At 41.1% G+C, this 16,705-nt stretch overlaps 2 protein-coding genes across 2 annotated transcripts; both read left to right on the forward strand. All coding sequences in view use genetic code 12, as the record gives it.

Moving 5' to 3' along the window:
• Nucleotides 1–1,878: 1,878 nt before the first annotated feature.
• ADD2.3 (ATP-dependent DNA helicase) lies at nt 1,879–8,226 on the forward strand (the record flags this gene model as incomplete). The annotated part of the gene is made up of 1 exon (XM_001383927.1): nt 1,879–8,226. The coding sequence occupies one exon, from the start codon at nt 1,879–1,881 to the stop codon at nt 8,224–8,226; it is 6,348 nt and encodes a 2,115-aa protein (XP_001383964.2).
• A 1,529-nt stretch (nt 8,227–9,755) lies between these two features.
• Nucleotides 9,756–16,235, forward strand: ADD3.1 (ATP-dependent DNA helicase; the record flags this gene model as incomplete). Its single annotated transcript, XM_001383928.1, has 1 exon — nt 9,756–16,235. The coding sequence occupies one exon, from the start codon at nt 9,756–9,758 to the stop codon at nt 16,233–16,235; it is 6,480 nt and encodes a 2,159-aa protein (XP_001383965.2).
• Nucleotides 16,236–16,705: the final 470 nt, after the last annotated feature.

Consider the following 16,705-nt stretch of genomic DNA (forward strand, 5'->3'; position numbering starts at 1 on the left):
ACCGCAAGACGTGAAAAGATCCATACCGCAAGACGTGAAAAGATCCATACCGCAAGACGTGAAAAGATCCATACCGCAAGACGTGAAAAGATCCATACCGCAAGACGTGAAAAGATCCATACCGCAAGACGTGAAAAGATCCATACCGCAAGACGTGAAAAGATCCATACCGCAAGACGTGAAAAGATCCATACCGCAAGACGTGAAAAGATCCATACCGCAAGACGTGAAAAGACCCGTGCCGCTATTATACATCCGTGCCGCAACTATTAACTCACACCCCTTCGGTCACGTTATATCCTATTTGGGTCGCCTCAATTAACTTCCGTGCCTCAACCAATAGCACGCATCAGTGGTCACGTTATGTCCTGCCCGTGCAACAATCCTAATATCTCGTATCTTTGGTCACGTTATGTCCTATTTTGGGAGTGTTAAATACAGGACTGTTGGTCGAACTGATCTAACCATATCTCCGCTGCAGCAATAGATACGAATCTTGTCAGGTCACGTGAAAGACGCTTTTTCCGCGAATCGGTGCAGGTCTGCTGCGAAGAATGTCGTAGCTCACATTCCTTCCTCGCATAGAATACCGCAATACTTATGAAAATGAGATAACATAGACCCTAGGAATGTCCAGCTATTGAGGACTATGAATTGTTCATTCCTTATATCTTCTTATATTATGTTATTCCCTAAAAATCAAGAATATCCCCCTTCAAATGAACCATACTTTGTTTAATTATAAACTTTAATAATTTTTTCAAACTTTGGGGATCTCGCCTCTCTTTTATACCTCTCAGATCTCATTTTGGTAATACACGCACATCAAATGCGCCTATACTTGTATCCACGTCTATATTGACTGCACATAATTCCCTGTCAATCAATTCTACTCATGTGATTCTAAATGGATAATCCTCCCTCCAAATTCACAACAACTCAATAAAATACAACCCAATATAATACAATATCACTTTCACATTAATCCTACATCATGATATCCACAATAACTAACATTAAATATCCATATTCTTACAATCTTAACTTTTCCCTTACCTTTATTACTTCTCTCAATTTTCTTGTATACAGAGATGTACTGATTGTCTTTCTGGAAAGAATGTGAAAAATAATATAAAAATATTTATTGCTGCAAAAAATTCCACTTACACTAAAAGTAGTACCATTTGAAAACCCTCATTAAATCAAGAAAGAATTCATCACATTTGAATCTTACAAAATTCTAATGCTCTAATGATAACCATTTAGAATATGGTCACATAGTTCTTGGTCACATGACACAACACACTAATATTGGAGCCCAAATGTCTTTAATGTTGTTAGTGCACGAACATTAATCCTGCACCAGTTAAGAGTATCGTCAGAGAATGTTCATTACAATCCTACTTAGGGCGGTTATGGACATACACTCTGATTAAAGGGATCCCATTGGACAGTTGAAAACCAGTGAAAAATTTTCAAGATGGACTCTGCCTTGCGACAGGCCCTATATTTAAATTGTAGCGACTAGCCACGTCTTGGTTCATCGATCGGAACAAACAACGAGCCACCTAGGTTCATCGATCGAAAAACTAGGTTCATTGATAGGAATAAATAGACAGCGAGAAGAGAAGGTTTAAGATTAGGCACATTTTTTAACGTCAACATTACAATTCTGCAAGTAATTTATGTATTATTCCCGATTAGGTGAATTCCCTAAACTCTTTGTATATATGGCCCAAAATCCCACTTTTCTGCTTTATTTTATTAATAATCAATCTCTTTTATAATTGAAACAGTGGCGACTTTAGTTACAACTTCAAGATCATCCTCCAGACCTTCCTGTGTTCAAATTAGTTAGTAACGTATACTAAAAGTAGAATGAATACTCAAGCACCAGGCTATTCAAGTCATAATCCAATAACTTTGGATCTGGGTCTGGACCTGGACCTGGACCAGAACTTCGAAGATGCTCTAGACGACTTCAGCCAAGTAGATATCAAATGCGAAAACTCCAATCTCGTTTCTACCGATGAGCATATTTGGTCGAGCCCTCAATCGTTTAGACGGAGCCTGCCATGTTCTTCAATGCAATCTACTCCAGCGAGGACAAATGTCAAAGACGAACTTGACTACTTGGCCAAAAATTACTTTGTGTTTGTTGAGTCTCTAGGATACTTCTATCTGGAAAAAAGGCATTATTTTATCTCTTCGGATTCGAAATATGCCAGCTCCAAATTATATATAAAGTCAAAGCAAAGATTTCTTGACCTCATTAGCAAACTAACAAAACAATCACCTTATTACAACCAAATAGAACGCGAGTCAAATATTGTGAATGTGGCTACCATTCCAAGCCCTATCCCTGGCATTGAAGCCGAAGAATTTGCCTTCTGTGATTCCTGTAAGTACACCAGAAACATTGGTCACCTCCCAGTGAAATGTGCAAGTCATGGATACATGAGAAGGGGAGAAGGCTATAGAGTGGAACTGGGGGGTTTCTTTCTATTGAAGGAATTCCCACGTATGCCTTCTTTACCTGCTACTCCTCCACCAAGCACTCCAAATGTGACTGCCCTGAGTCCAACCATACCTTGCTCTTCTCCCATCCATCGTCGATCTCGCTTCACCAATAGAGACTTAGAAGTAGAATACAAGGGCCCTCTTATCACCAAAATCTGTGTGAGAGAATCTGAGAATATGACCGCTGATGCCTTTTTGCAAAAATACGCCAATATCATATACATTCCTGATATGGGGTTGTACTGGCACGAACATGAACGTGTGTTTTTGGATAGAAACTCCGAAATTGTTCACAACTCGTTGTCTTCTATCATTGACAAATGCAAGTTTCTTGAAACACACATGCATGCAGTAATGCTGAATTCCTACTACTGGTTTTTGTTAGCCAGCCCTAATACGCTGTCCGAGGTACAAATATGTCTTGAATGGTTGAAAGAACCCCTACATGGCTTATCACCTTCAAAGATCCAGTACTGCCCTAATTGTATCAATTCGGCTATCATCGATGACCATTGTGATGTCGATAACCTTAATGTTCTAACTGGGATGGGATACAGAATGGAGCTGGGGACTATTTTCTTATTAGCACTGGGTGGAGGAATGACAGACATTTTGGAAGATCAACGAGAGGAGGCTCCCGATCTCGAATATTATGCCTCTGATTCTGGTGCTGTCTTCCTGAGCGATGAACAAGAAGCTGAGGGGTCAGTAGACTATGCTTCTGATATGGAAAATCTCACAGTAGATGGTCAAGAAGGTGACGAATTGACAGCAGTAAATGGAGAATCTGAGTCGGATACTCTCTTAGAAGATGAAGTTCAAGAAGGTGACTTTAGATCATTTGACGATTCTTCTGATTCGGATAATCTCTTTGTAGATGATGCACAAGAAGATGATGAAGAAATGATTGACATTGCAATAGATAATGATACTGAATCGGATAATGACGAATCAGACATTTCAGCTTATGATACCTCCGATGATGGTCTTGATAATGAATATGAACCAGAAGCAGATTTATTATATGACGAAGAAACTGTTAGGATTTCCACTGTTAGTGGATGGTCTCAGTTAAAAAAGAAGGGTATTTGTCAAATTAACAATCTTCTTTGGCTGAGAGGACAACAACACTTCCTTGACATCACCTCCAGGGCTTTCAGGTCCTTTCTCATGGGAACAGTGTCAAATGCACAATATACCCAGATGTTGGAAGATGTTGAGGAATGGGTCGATCTTATGCCTCAGTACTATAGAATTCCAATAGATACCAAGGGTAGAACATTTGAAATTCTCCGTCCCTTTCCCAGGCTTCCTCCAAACATACATACGTACTGTTCGGAATGTGGCTTTGTAATAGGATTCAACGAGAACAATGAAAACTTAAGAAGCTCTGCCCGTCATGCAAAGAATACTGGTCATGATAGATTCATCAGTCGAGAAGGGTATGCAATCAGGGCCGCAACGGGATTCAATCTCTTGGTAATATTGGGGTCAAGCGAATCAATCAGTACGTGCGAATCGGAGGATGGCGATTATGATGACGAAGATATTGTTATTCCTTCATTCGACGATGGACTGGGTTCACCAGTCACACACCCTGAATTCATAGTGGAGCCGTATTCCACAGACGAAGAGGCCAGCGACTACGAACAAGAACCTGAATCTCTTCCACCTCCATCCAAGGAAGAAGAAATCGAGGTCTCTGAACTATTGAGATACTCCCATGGGTTAGTTTACGATCCTATCTTCTACTTGTACTACTACATAACAGAAGAGCGGTATGTTGACGTGAATTCAAAGTTTTTCAAAAACACATTGGAAGATATTGGTGACCACAAAAGCCGTATTCGAAACTTGGTGGACCGTGTCATTAGCACTCAAATCATTGACTCCAGCAAATTCGAGAAGAAAGTAACCAGAGGACACATCCACTGGGCCAAAGAATTGTCCAAAGTAGCTTACTCGAAGAAACTATGCTTTTGTAAACAATGCTATCAGATATTTAAAACAAAAACTGCGTTTTCCAGGCACAGGCGTGATTATGCGAGCATGGTCGGAAGAGAACATGCTGGTCATGACACAAGTGCGGATTTCAAAGGATACCTTTTGGAGCGACCAAAGGGCCTCTACTATGCAATAGGTATTCCAGATGATGTTGCTGAAGCCGAAGCTGCAGCTACTGTTGAAGAAATTACAGGTCTGAGTTCACAATGGGTTATGGGTGGGCCTGGGTGGACGGCGGAAGAATATGAAAGCAAAGTGAAATGGTTAGAGGTCAAGCTAGGTATGCTCCCCGACCAATTCTTGGCCAAGCACAACTACTTGCTAGTGAAGGAGCTTGGCTTATACTATGATTTCACGCAGAAGTGGTTCCGAAGTATAACACACAGGTTGCTGAGGAAGGTCTTCTTTGCCGACTTAGTGCTGAGCGTGAGGAGTGAGTTAATATCCTACATGCTCCACAATATGGATAGAAAGTATGAATACATGTTGGCACCCCGTCACCAGCAGCAAGTTGCCACTTTGCAAGCAGCAGTAAAATATGACGGTCCAGTGGTGGCGGTGGAAAATGGCAACGGAGAGCATCTCGATTTCGAGTTGGTAGATAACTGCATACAGCCAACTAAATACTACATGTGTCATGTGTGTAAGTTCATTGCCCACCACTCCAGCGTTACCGCTCATATCAAACAAGCCAAGCACCAACGAGAAGAGGGACCTGAAAAGCATGTTGTGTATGGTTACAGTGTTCGGAATGTAGAGGCCAAGACAAACTACTTCCGAATTCAACTGAACCTAGCCGCTGGGTTTCACGAACCAACAGATAGCTCTGCGGAATTGCAAATTGTAGATCCATTTTTATCCAGATACAAAGCGCATGAGTATACAAAGTTCCGCTCATTTTTGAACATGGCTAATGACAAAAGATGGCCACGTTTGGTACAATTGTGCAAGAAATATGTAACGAAGAAAAGATTAGCTTTGAGTACCGGATCTTCTCTCTCAGCGCTCATCGATAACCCCAGGTTCTGTAGCACTCCAAACTCTGCCCTGCGATATGGACTCGCGCTAGCCAGATTCCTCTATGTTGCCATGAAAATGTGCGAGTTGAAGGAACACAAAGCAATGGAAGCGTTTGATCAAGTATTCTGTGCCAACAAAGAACAGGGATTACGAAGATTTTTCGGTCAAATGAAGATATTTGGCGCGTTCTGGTTGTTGTCTCCGGTGCTAGTGTTGCAGGAAGACGACCTAAACTACATGGACGATATCTTTATGAGCAGTCTAATGGTGTGTCTTCTTGATGAAGGAGGAATAGGATTCAAAATTAAGTCGTACCGCTGCGATTTCTGCAGTGGCCTATCCTTTGCATTCAAATGTATAGCTGTGGACGTGATGAAAAAAGACAAGTCTTATGTCCATCCTTTTGTTGAGGATTGTAACAAGTCTGCTTCCATATCACTCAATTTCGGCCGATTTCGCAAGTTCAGTGCCGATGTACACTCGTTGAGTCCTCGAACATTTGGAAGGACCATGAACGTGCTACGTGTTGGAGACATAATAAGAATAAATACATTTGAAGTTGGACTCAACGACATCAAAAAATGGGTCTATGATGCCATTCAGCAATATGTACTTGAAGTCGAGGAACTTTTCGTGGACATCAACATCACGCCAACTATGGCCATGCATGAGATGCTGGCAGCACAAAAACCAAGAGTTGTTGGAATGCCTCAAACTAGTTACAACTGGGATCAAAGGGACATCGACAGATGCTTGGAAATTAATCTGGTTGATAAGTATGATGTCAAAAGTCTTCAGTGTTTCCGTCGCCGACTCTCTAGATTGAACAACTATTTTTTTTGTATGATCTTGTTGACGTGTGGGTCTCCGTATCGTTTAACGGAATTATACCTGGTTCTTATTCGTAACGAAGAAAGATTGGGAAGTAATGTATTTGTTGCTGATGGGATGCTTGGCCTCTTTACCAACAATGGAAAGAACAGTATGAAATATAGTCGAGAACGTCCTATTCTCAAGATGTTGCCCGAAGAGGTGTCAGAATGCTTGGCTCACTATATCTATTTTGTCCGGCCATTCGAATACACTCTTGTTGAATACCAAGAACAAACCGGTTCATTGAGCCTCACAGAGTTTAAGAAACTAAGTGATAAATACAAGCTCCATTTGTTCATGGGAGAGAAGGGAATCAAAAGCAGTACTACTCTTGGAAAATCGTTCCGTAAGTTCATAAATAAAACAACTCCAAAGCTTAGAGGAATCATGTACGGTGAAATAAGACAAGTGCTTTCATATTTTGTTGGGGCGAACGTCTCTGGGATGATTGGGTTACAGATCAAGATTGACAACACCCTTGCCGAACAGGCTGGGCATTCGTTTAGTAGGTTTGTCGAAAGTTATGCCACAAATAGAGATGGCTACAATCATGTCATGCTTCAAAGAATGAGAGACTGTCTGGCAGCCTGGCATACCTGTTTGGAGATGAGGACTCTTCAGATATTTACGCCTAGCATATTTACTAGGAACGAACCACCGAAATTGACAGGAGAGGAACTCTTGGAGGCAGGCAGAAAGATATTTGGACAACAGTTTAGGTTCAAGGAGGGCCAACAACAGGCCACATCGGATGTAGCTAATTGCTTCAGTATGATGGTGGCTATTAATCTGGGAAAGACGACTTGTTGCATTATTGCGATGTTGGCAGAGCGTACTAACAGTCTTCGCCGGACCAATCGAGGTAAAAAGACTCACTGTGTTACGATATTTGTGGTACCTTATATTTCTACACTCAACTCCACCATCCGCCAATTAACAGAAAATTTCAAGGTGCATACGTATGATGGTTCTGTTGGACAGGTCAACAATTATGATGTTCTTTTGATGCTGCTTGAAGACGGCCACCTTAGACATCTTGATTCGGTAGTCAGACATATTCAGTCTACTAATTATCGAGGCAAGACCTATCTCCGCCGGGTGGTGGTTGATGATGCACATATTTTGCAAATGAAACAATACGTGATAGAAGGAAACAAAAATGTACCAATAGTATTTTTGACGTCATTCCTTTCACAGAAGGAAGACGATACGTTGAGTACATTATTTAATCTCGAATCCTTGGTGAGGGTGTCGTCACAGGAACCACTCTTGCCTCATAAAGAGTTCACTCTTTTCAAGAAGCCTAGTACCACGTCAATATGTCAGACGGTTATAGACAAAGTTAGGAGTTTGGGTTCGGCGCTTGTGCTTGTTCAATCTAATGTAGATGTGTTATACTTGGAGCATGTATTGGATGAGGAGGATGTTCTATGTATAGGTATCTGTGGAGAACCGCAGAGTAGAACAGCAGCATTAAATAAGATGGTGAGGGAGAATATCAAGGTAGTGGTTGCTACGGCACAAGCCATGGTGGGACTTGATGAGTTCGAAGCCAGAACCGTCTTGTTTGCATATTCAATTAAAGACCCGATAGAGTTGCTTGTTGGCAGTCAATTGAGCAGTGGGAAGGTAGAGATGGTGTTGTACAACACTAGTTCGTCTAAGTTTCAACGGGACTTATTGGACAGTTGTGTTAATATAATATTGATGAGACACATGCGGTTAACGGAAGAAAGCTGTTATGATGCTGGTAAGGAGCAGTGTCATTTTTGTGTCAACAAGAGAAGAAGATTAGAAGAAATTGGATGATTTAATTTTTTTTTTTTCATAAATATATATTTAATTCTTGAACAGTTTGCATAAAATTGTAGAATAATTGTTAAAATAAAACAAATAAACCATTGTGTTGCGGACTGTATACAAACATGTACACCAAACGACAACATCAACGAATAGGTATACATGAGGCAAGGGAGAACGACACGGTGCGACATCGGAAAGATCAACGGCATAATGTCGGACACATAGTTAAGGCATAGTTAATTCAGGCAGCGCGGGCAGCCCTAAAGGGCTACCCGCCCGTCTGGTCACGTTATATCCTATTTGGGTCGCCTCACTTAACTTCCGTGCCTCAACCAATATCTCGCATCAGTGGTCACGTTATGTCCTGCCCGTGCAACAAACCAAAATCACATATCTTTGGTCACGTTACAAATGTCCTATTTGGGTCTGTTCCATACAGGACTGCTGGTCGAACTGATCTAACCATATCTCCGCTGCAGCAATAGATACGAATCTTGTCAGGTCACGTGAAAGACGCTTTTTCCGCGAATCGGTACAGGTCTACTGCGAAGAATGTCGTATGAGTTGGGATTCTTCTTTTTGCAGCAATCAAAATTATACGACTACCAGGTCACGTGCAGGCCACTTCCGGCCGGATAAATAGAACTAATGGGATAGATAGTGAGTTCTGACAAGGGATTCATGTATTGCAAAAACCTGTTTGGACAATTCAACCACCTCGTCTTACCGGATACATTGAATTATACAGTTACATGTTATTCTCTAATCATCTAGAATAACCTCCTTCATTCGAATCATAAATAATTTGAATTATATCCATATAATCTATTTTCAAATTTTGAGGATCTCGCCTCTCTTTTATACTTCTCATTTCTCATTTTTGGTATCCACACACAAATTGGCCAACTCTAAAATATATACTGTATATAATTTCCCTATTCATCAAATTTACGATTGAATACTAATAAATCTACCTCCCCCAAATCAAACAAGTACACAACTTAGAGTGACAATAGTACATTCACGCTAATCCCACATCGTGTTATCAGTGTTACCTAACTTAATTCTTGCATATTTTTACAATCTTAGCTTTTTCCATATTTTAATCACTCTTCTCAATTACTTGTGAATAAGTACTACTTGTCTTTCTGAAAAGACTGCGAAAAATATTATAAAAATATTAATTGCTGCAAAAAATTCCACCTGCACTAAAAGTAGTACCATTCGATAGCCCATCTTCTATAGATCAAGAATTCATGATCTTTCAGTCTTACAAAATCAAAAAGCTATTATTATAACAATATAAAATATGAACACATGGTCCTTGGTCACAAGACACAACACGAAAAGATTATTCCAAAAAGGGATTTTAAGTTTAGGCTCTTCGCGTCAAAGTTACAATCAACAAACAATACATGTTTTTATCCCGATTAGGAGTATTGTCTAGAATCTTCATATAAATGGCCCGAATTCTCTTAATTCTGCTTTCGAATAACTATATTTTAATAGTCAATCTCTTTTAAAGTCAATCAGTAATGACTTCAAAAACAATTATAATTCCAAAACCCTCCAATGCTCAAATATCGCTCTCTCAGTCATTGTCGAATAATGAAACCCCAATGAGTACTCAAGCACCAGGCTATTCAAGTTGTAATCCAATAAATTTGGATCTGGAACTGAATCTGGAGCTGGATCTGAACTTCGAAGATGCTTTAAATGACTTCAGTCAAAAAGATATCAAATGTGAAAATTCCAACGGTGAGCACATTTGGCAGATCCCCCAAACATATAGGCAGAGTCCCCAATCGTATAGACAGAGTCCTCAATCGTATATGCAGAGTCTGCCAAGTTCTACAATGCAAGCTACTCCAACAAAGACTAATCTGTCAAAAGACAAATTTGACTACTTGGCCAAGAATTCCTTTGTGTTTGTTGAGTCTCTTGGATACTTCTACCTGGAAAAAGGACAGTTTTTTGTCTCGTCAGATTCGAGATATGCAGACTACAAGTTAAGCACAAAGTCGAAGCAAAGCTATCTTGACTTCATTAGGAAAACAACAAAACAATCACCTTATTATAACCAAATAGAACGTGAGTCAAATATTGTCAATGTGGCTACTATTCCAAACCCGATCCCTGGCATTGATGTAGTAGACTTCGCCTTTTGTGATACCTGTAAAGAAACCAGAAATGTTGGCCGTCTCCCGGTCAAATGCCCCAGTCATGGATACATGAGAAGAGGAGAAGGCTATAAAGTGGAACTGGGGGGGTTTTTTCTTTTGAAAGAATACCAACGTAGACCTTCCTTACCAGATACTCCTCCGCCAAGCACTCCAAATGTGACAGTTCGAAGTCCAGCCAGACTTTGTTCTTCTCCCATCTTCGATCGTTCTTTTTTCATAAATAGGGAACTAATGGGCTCTCGCTTCACCAATAGAGCCTTACAAGTCCAATTGAAGGGTTCTCTAATCACCAATATGTGTGTGAGTCAATGCGAAAATATGACCGCTAATGCCTTTTTGCAAAAATATGCCAATATCGTATACATTCCTTATGTGGGGTTATACTGGCACGAACACAAATGTATGTTTTTGGTTAGAAACTCCGCAATTGTTCGCAACTCGTTGTCTACTATCATTGACAGATACATGTTTCTAGAAATACATATGCAAGCAGTATTATTGAATTCCAACTACTGGCATTTATTAACCGGCTTTAATGCATTGGTCGAGACAGCAAAAACAATTATTTGGTTGAACGAACCCCTTCAAGGCATAGAGCCTTTAGTGATCCACTACTGCCCTAATTGTATCAATTCGGCTATCACCGATGGCCGTTGTGAAGTCGATAATCTAAATGCTCTAACTGGGATGGGATACAGAATGGAGCAGGGGTCAATTTTCTTATTGAAACTGAGTGGAGAAATGACAGGCCAAAGGAGAAATGCTTCTGAATCCGAATATATTGCCTCTGATTCGGATGCTCTTTTCGTTGGCGAAGATGATTTAAGGTCGGTAGACTTAGCTTCTGATATGGAAACCTTTACAGTAGATGATGTTCAAGAAGGAGACTTTAGGTCATTTGATGAAGCTTCTGATTCTGATATTGACTTTGCAGATGATAATGTTCAAGAAGATGAAGAATTGATTGACCTTGCAATAGATAATGTTACTGAATCGCATAATGATGAATCAGAGATTTCAGCCTATGACACTGATGATGACTATGATAATGAGCATGGTTCGGACGAAGATTTATTGTATGATAATGGCCTTGTCAGTAACTCCACTGTTAGTGGATGGTCTCAGTTGAAAAGTAAAGGTATTATTCGAATCAACAATCTTGTTTGGCTGAGAGGGAAAAATCACTTTCTTGACATCTCCTCTAGTACTTTCAGGTCATTTCTCCTGGAAAGTGTGTCACATGCACAGTGTACCCAGATGTTAGAACACATTCAGGAATACATCGAAGCCATGCCTCAGTACTACAGACTTCCAGAAGGTACCAAGGGTAGGACATTTGAAATTTCCCGAGCCTTTTCAAGACTCCCTCCAACAATACATACGTACTGTTCGGAATGTGGATTTGTAATAGGATTCAATGAGAACAATGAAAACATAAGAAGCACTACTCGTCACGCAAAGAATACTGGACATGATAGATTCATCAGTCGCGAAGGATATGCAATCAAGGCTGCAACGGGATTCAATCTCTTGGTTATATTTGGGTCCAACGAAACAATCAGTACAGGAGAATTGGAAGATAGCGACTTCGATGATGAAGAGTTAGTTATTCCTTCATTCGAAGACGAACTGGAGACTAATCATGAATACATAGTGGAGCCGTACTCGACAGACGAGGAGGAAACTGACTGCGAACAAGAGTCCCGAACTCTTCCACCTCCAACTCAGGAAGAACAAAACGTAGTCGCTGAACTATTGGAGGAATCCCACAGCCTAGTTTACGATCCAATCCACTGTTTATACTACTATATAACAAACGAACGTTATATTGACGTGGATGCAAGGTTTTTCAAGAACATATTGGAAGAAATTGGGGACGGCAAAAGTCGTATTCGAAACTTGGTGGAGCGTGTCATTAGCACTCAAATCATTGACTCCAGCAAATTCCAGAACAAGATAACAAGAGGCCATATCTACTGGAGTCAAAATATTTCCCAAGTTGCTAGCTCGAAGAAGTTATGCTATTGTAAACAGTGCTATCAGGTTTTTAAAACAAAAACTGCCTTTTCTAGGCACAGGCGCGAACGTGCAAGCATGGTCGACAGAGAATATGCTGGTCATGATAAAAGAGGGGATTTTCAAGGATATCTTATAGAGCGACCAAGGGGCCTATATTATGCAATTGGAATTCAAGATGAAGCCGTAGCTGCAGCTGAAGCTGAAGCCGCAGCTGTAGCCGAAGCCGTAGCTGTAGCCGGAGCCGAAGCCGAAGACGAAGCTCAGGCACAAGCTGCTGCACCTGTTCAAGATAGTACGGGACCGAGTAGGCAATGGGTTATGGGGGGACCCGGGTGGACGGTAGAAGAATACGAAGGCAAGGTAAAGTGGTTAGAGGGCAAGCTAGGTATGGCACCCGACCAATACTTGGCCAGGCACAACTATTTGCTAGTGAAGGAGCTTGGCTTATACTACGATTTTAAGCAGAAGTGGTTCCGAAGTATATCGCACAGGTTGGTGAGGAAGGTTTTCTTTGGCGGCTTAATGCTGTCGGTGAGGAATGTGTTAATATCTTACATGCTCCACAATATGGGTAGGAAGTATGAATACATGTTGGCACCCAGTCACCATCAACACGTCGTAACTTTGGAAGCAGCAGTAAAATATGACGGCCCAGTGGTGGTTGTTGAAGATGGCATCGAAAAGCATCTCGATTTCAAGTTGGTAGATAACTGCGTGCAGCCAACTAAATACTACATGTGTCATGTGTGTAAGTTCATTTCTCACCACGCCAGGGTTTCCATTCATATCAAACAAGCCAAGCACCAACGAGAAGAGGGACCTGAAAAACATATTGTCTATGGTTACAGTGTTCGAAACGCAGAGGCCAAGACGAATTACTTCCGAATTCAAGATCTGAGCTTAGTGGATAATTTTTTCAAACCAACAAAGAGCATTCCTGACTTGCGAAGTGTAGATCCATTTTTATCCAGATACAAAGCGCATGAGTATACAAAGTATCGCTCATTTTTAAACAAGTCTGGTGACAAAAGGTGGCCACGTTTGGTACAATTGTGTAAGACATATGTATCGAAGAAAAGATTATCATTGACACCTGGGTCTTCGCTCTCAGTGCTCATCACAAATTCCAGGTTCTGTAGCACTCCAAACTCTGCCCTGCCATACGGACCCATGTTAGCTAGATTTCTCTATGTCGCCATGAAAATGTGTGAGTTGAAGGAACATCAAGCCATGAAAGACTTTGATCAAGTATTCTGTGCCAACAAAAAACAGGGATTACGAAGATTTTTCAGTCAAATGAAGATATTCGGGGTGTTCTGGTTGTTGTCTCCGGTGCAAGTGTTGCAGGAAGACGATGCAAACTGCATGGAAGATGTGTTTATGCGCAGTCTAATGGTGTGTCTAATTGACGAAGCAGGGGTCGGATTCAAAATCACGTCGTACCGGTGCGATTTCTGCTGCGCTGTACTTTTTGCATTCAAATGTATAGCTGTTGATGTGATGAAAAAAGACGAGTCATATATCTATCCTTTTGTTCAGGATTGTAACAAGACAGGGTCAATATCACTCAACTTTGGCCGATTTTGCAAGTTCAATAACGAGCTACATTCGTTAAGTCCTCGTACAATTGGAAGGACCATCCAAGTGATGCGTGTTGGAGACAAGGTCAAAATAAATGGATTTGAAGTAGCACTTGACGACATCAAAAGATGGGTGCATGCTGCTATTGAACAATATGTACTTGAAACTCAGGAACTTTTCAAGGACATCATCTTGACACCGGCTATGGCCATGCATGAAATGGTGGCGGCACAGAAAAAAAGAGTTGTTGGAGTGCCTATGACAGGTTACAGATGGGATCAAAGAGACATCGATACATGCTTGGAAAATAATCTGGTTGATAAGTCTGATAGCAAAAGTCTTCAGTATTGCCGACGCCGACTTTCTAGATTAAACGACTTTTTATTTTATATGATCTTGTTGACGTGTGGGTCGCCTTATCGTTTAACAGAATTATACCTGGTGCTTATACGTGACGCACATAGATTGGGAAGTAATGTGTTTGTTGCTGATGGGATGCTTGGACTCTTTACCAACAATGGAAAGAACACTATGAAATACAGTCGAGTACGTCCTATTGTCAAGATGCTACCAGAAGAAGTGTCGGAGTGTTTGGCTCACTATATCTACTTTGTCAGGCCGTTCGAACATAAACTTGTGGAGTATGAAGAACAGACTGGTTCAATGAATGTCACTGAGTTTGAGAACCTCAGTGATAAATACAAGCTCCATTTATTCATGGGAGAAAAGAACATCAAAAGCAGTACTGTCCTTGGAAAGTCGTTCCGTCAGTTCATGGCTTCAACAACTCCATATCTTAGAGGACTCAATTATGGGGAAATAAGACAGGTGCTTTCATATTTAGTTGCGGAGAATGTCTCTGGGATGGTTGGATTACAGATCATAATTGACAAGGCTCTTGCCGAACAGGCTGGGCATTCTTTTAATAGGTTTGTCGAAAGCTATGCCACAAATAGAGATGGATATAATCATGTCATGCTTCGACGAATGAGAGACTGTCTGGCAGCATGGCATAAGTGTTTGGAGATGTCCACTCTTCAAATATTTTCACCTAGTATATGGATTGAGGACGAACCACCTAAATTGACAGGTGAAGAACTTCTAGATGCTGGCAGACAGATGTTTGGGCAACACTTTAAGTTCAAGAAGGGGCAGCAACGGGCCGCGTCGGATGTGGCTAATTGCTTCAGTATGACGGTGGCCATTAACCTGGGAAAGACGACTTGTTGTATCATTGCGATGTTGGCGGAGCTTTCTTTCAGTCGTCGGCAGTCCGAACGAGGTAGAAAGATTCACTTAGTTACCATATTAGTGGTACCTTACATTTCTATACTCAACTCCACCATCCGGCAATTGACAGAGTTAGGATTCAAGGTGCGTACGTTTCGTGGAGTAGATGCACTGGTCAATGACTACGATGTTCTATTGATGCTGGTTGAAGACGGGCAACTTAGATATCTTAATCAAGTAATCCGATATTTTGAGTCCACGGCTCATCAAGGCAGGAGCTTTCTCCGGCGGGTGGTGATTGACGATGCCCATATATTGCAGATGAAAGATTTTGTGGTCGATGGAAACCGAAATGTACCCGTCGTATTTTTGACATCATTCCTTCCGCAGGTTTCAGACAATTCGATGCGGACGTTATTTAGTCTCAATCGGTTGGGAAGGGTGTCATCGCAGGAACCACTGTTGCCTCACAAAGAATATATTCTTTTCAAGAAGCCGAATACTGCGTCAATAAATCAAATGATTTTAAACAGAGTTAGGAGTTTGGGATCGGCGCTTGTGCTTGTTCAATCTAATGTAGATGTGTTATACTTGGAGCATGTATTGGATGAGGAGGATGTTCTATGTATAGGTATCTGTGGAGAACCGCAGAGTAGAACAGCAGCATTAAATAAGATGGTGAGGGAGAATATCAAGGTAGTGGTTGCTACGGCACAAGCCATGGTGGGACTTGATGAGTTCGAAGCCAGAACCGTCTTGTTTGCATATTCAATTAAAGACCCGATAGAGTTGCTTGTTGGCAGTCAATTGAGCAGTGGGAAGGTAGAGATGGTGTTGTACAACACTAGTTCGTCTAAGTTTCAACGGGACTTATTGGACAGTTGTGTTAATATAATATTGATGAGACACATGCGGTTAACGGAAGAAAGCTGTTATGATGCTGGTAAGGAGCAGTGTCATTTTTGTGTCAACAAGAGAAGAAGATTAGAAGAAATTGGATGATTTAATTTTTTTTTTTTCATAAATATATATTTAATTCTTGAACAGTTTGCATAAAATTGTAGAATAATTGTTAAAATAAAACAAATAAACCATTGTGTTGCGGACTGTATACAAACATGTACACCAAACGACAACATCAACGAATAGGTATACATGAGGCAAGGGAGAACGACACGGTGCGACATCGGAAAGATCAACGGCATAATGTCGGACACATAGTTAAGGCATAGTTAATTCAGGCAGCGCGGGCAGCCCTAAAGGGCTACCCGCCCGTCGCCCTAAAGGGCTACCCGCCCGTCAGATCCATATCTCGCATCAGTGGTCACGTTATGTCCTGCCCCTGCAACAACTAATATATCGTAAATTTTGTCACTTTATGTCCTATTTGGGTCGATTCCATACAGGACTATTGGCAAAATCTGACGTAAGCATTTTACATCTGTAGCAATAGATAAGACAACACTCCGGTC

This window comes from Scheffersomyces stipitis, chromosome 4 (genome assembly GCF_000209165.1).
Source record: "Scheffersomyces stipitis CBS 6054 chromosome 4, complete sequence".
Classification (NCBI taxonomy): Eukaryota; Fungi; Ascomycota; class Pichiomycetes; order Serinales; family Debaryomycetaceae; genus Scheffersomyces; species Scheffersomyces stipitis.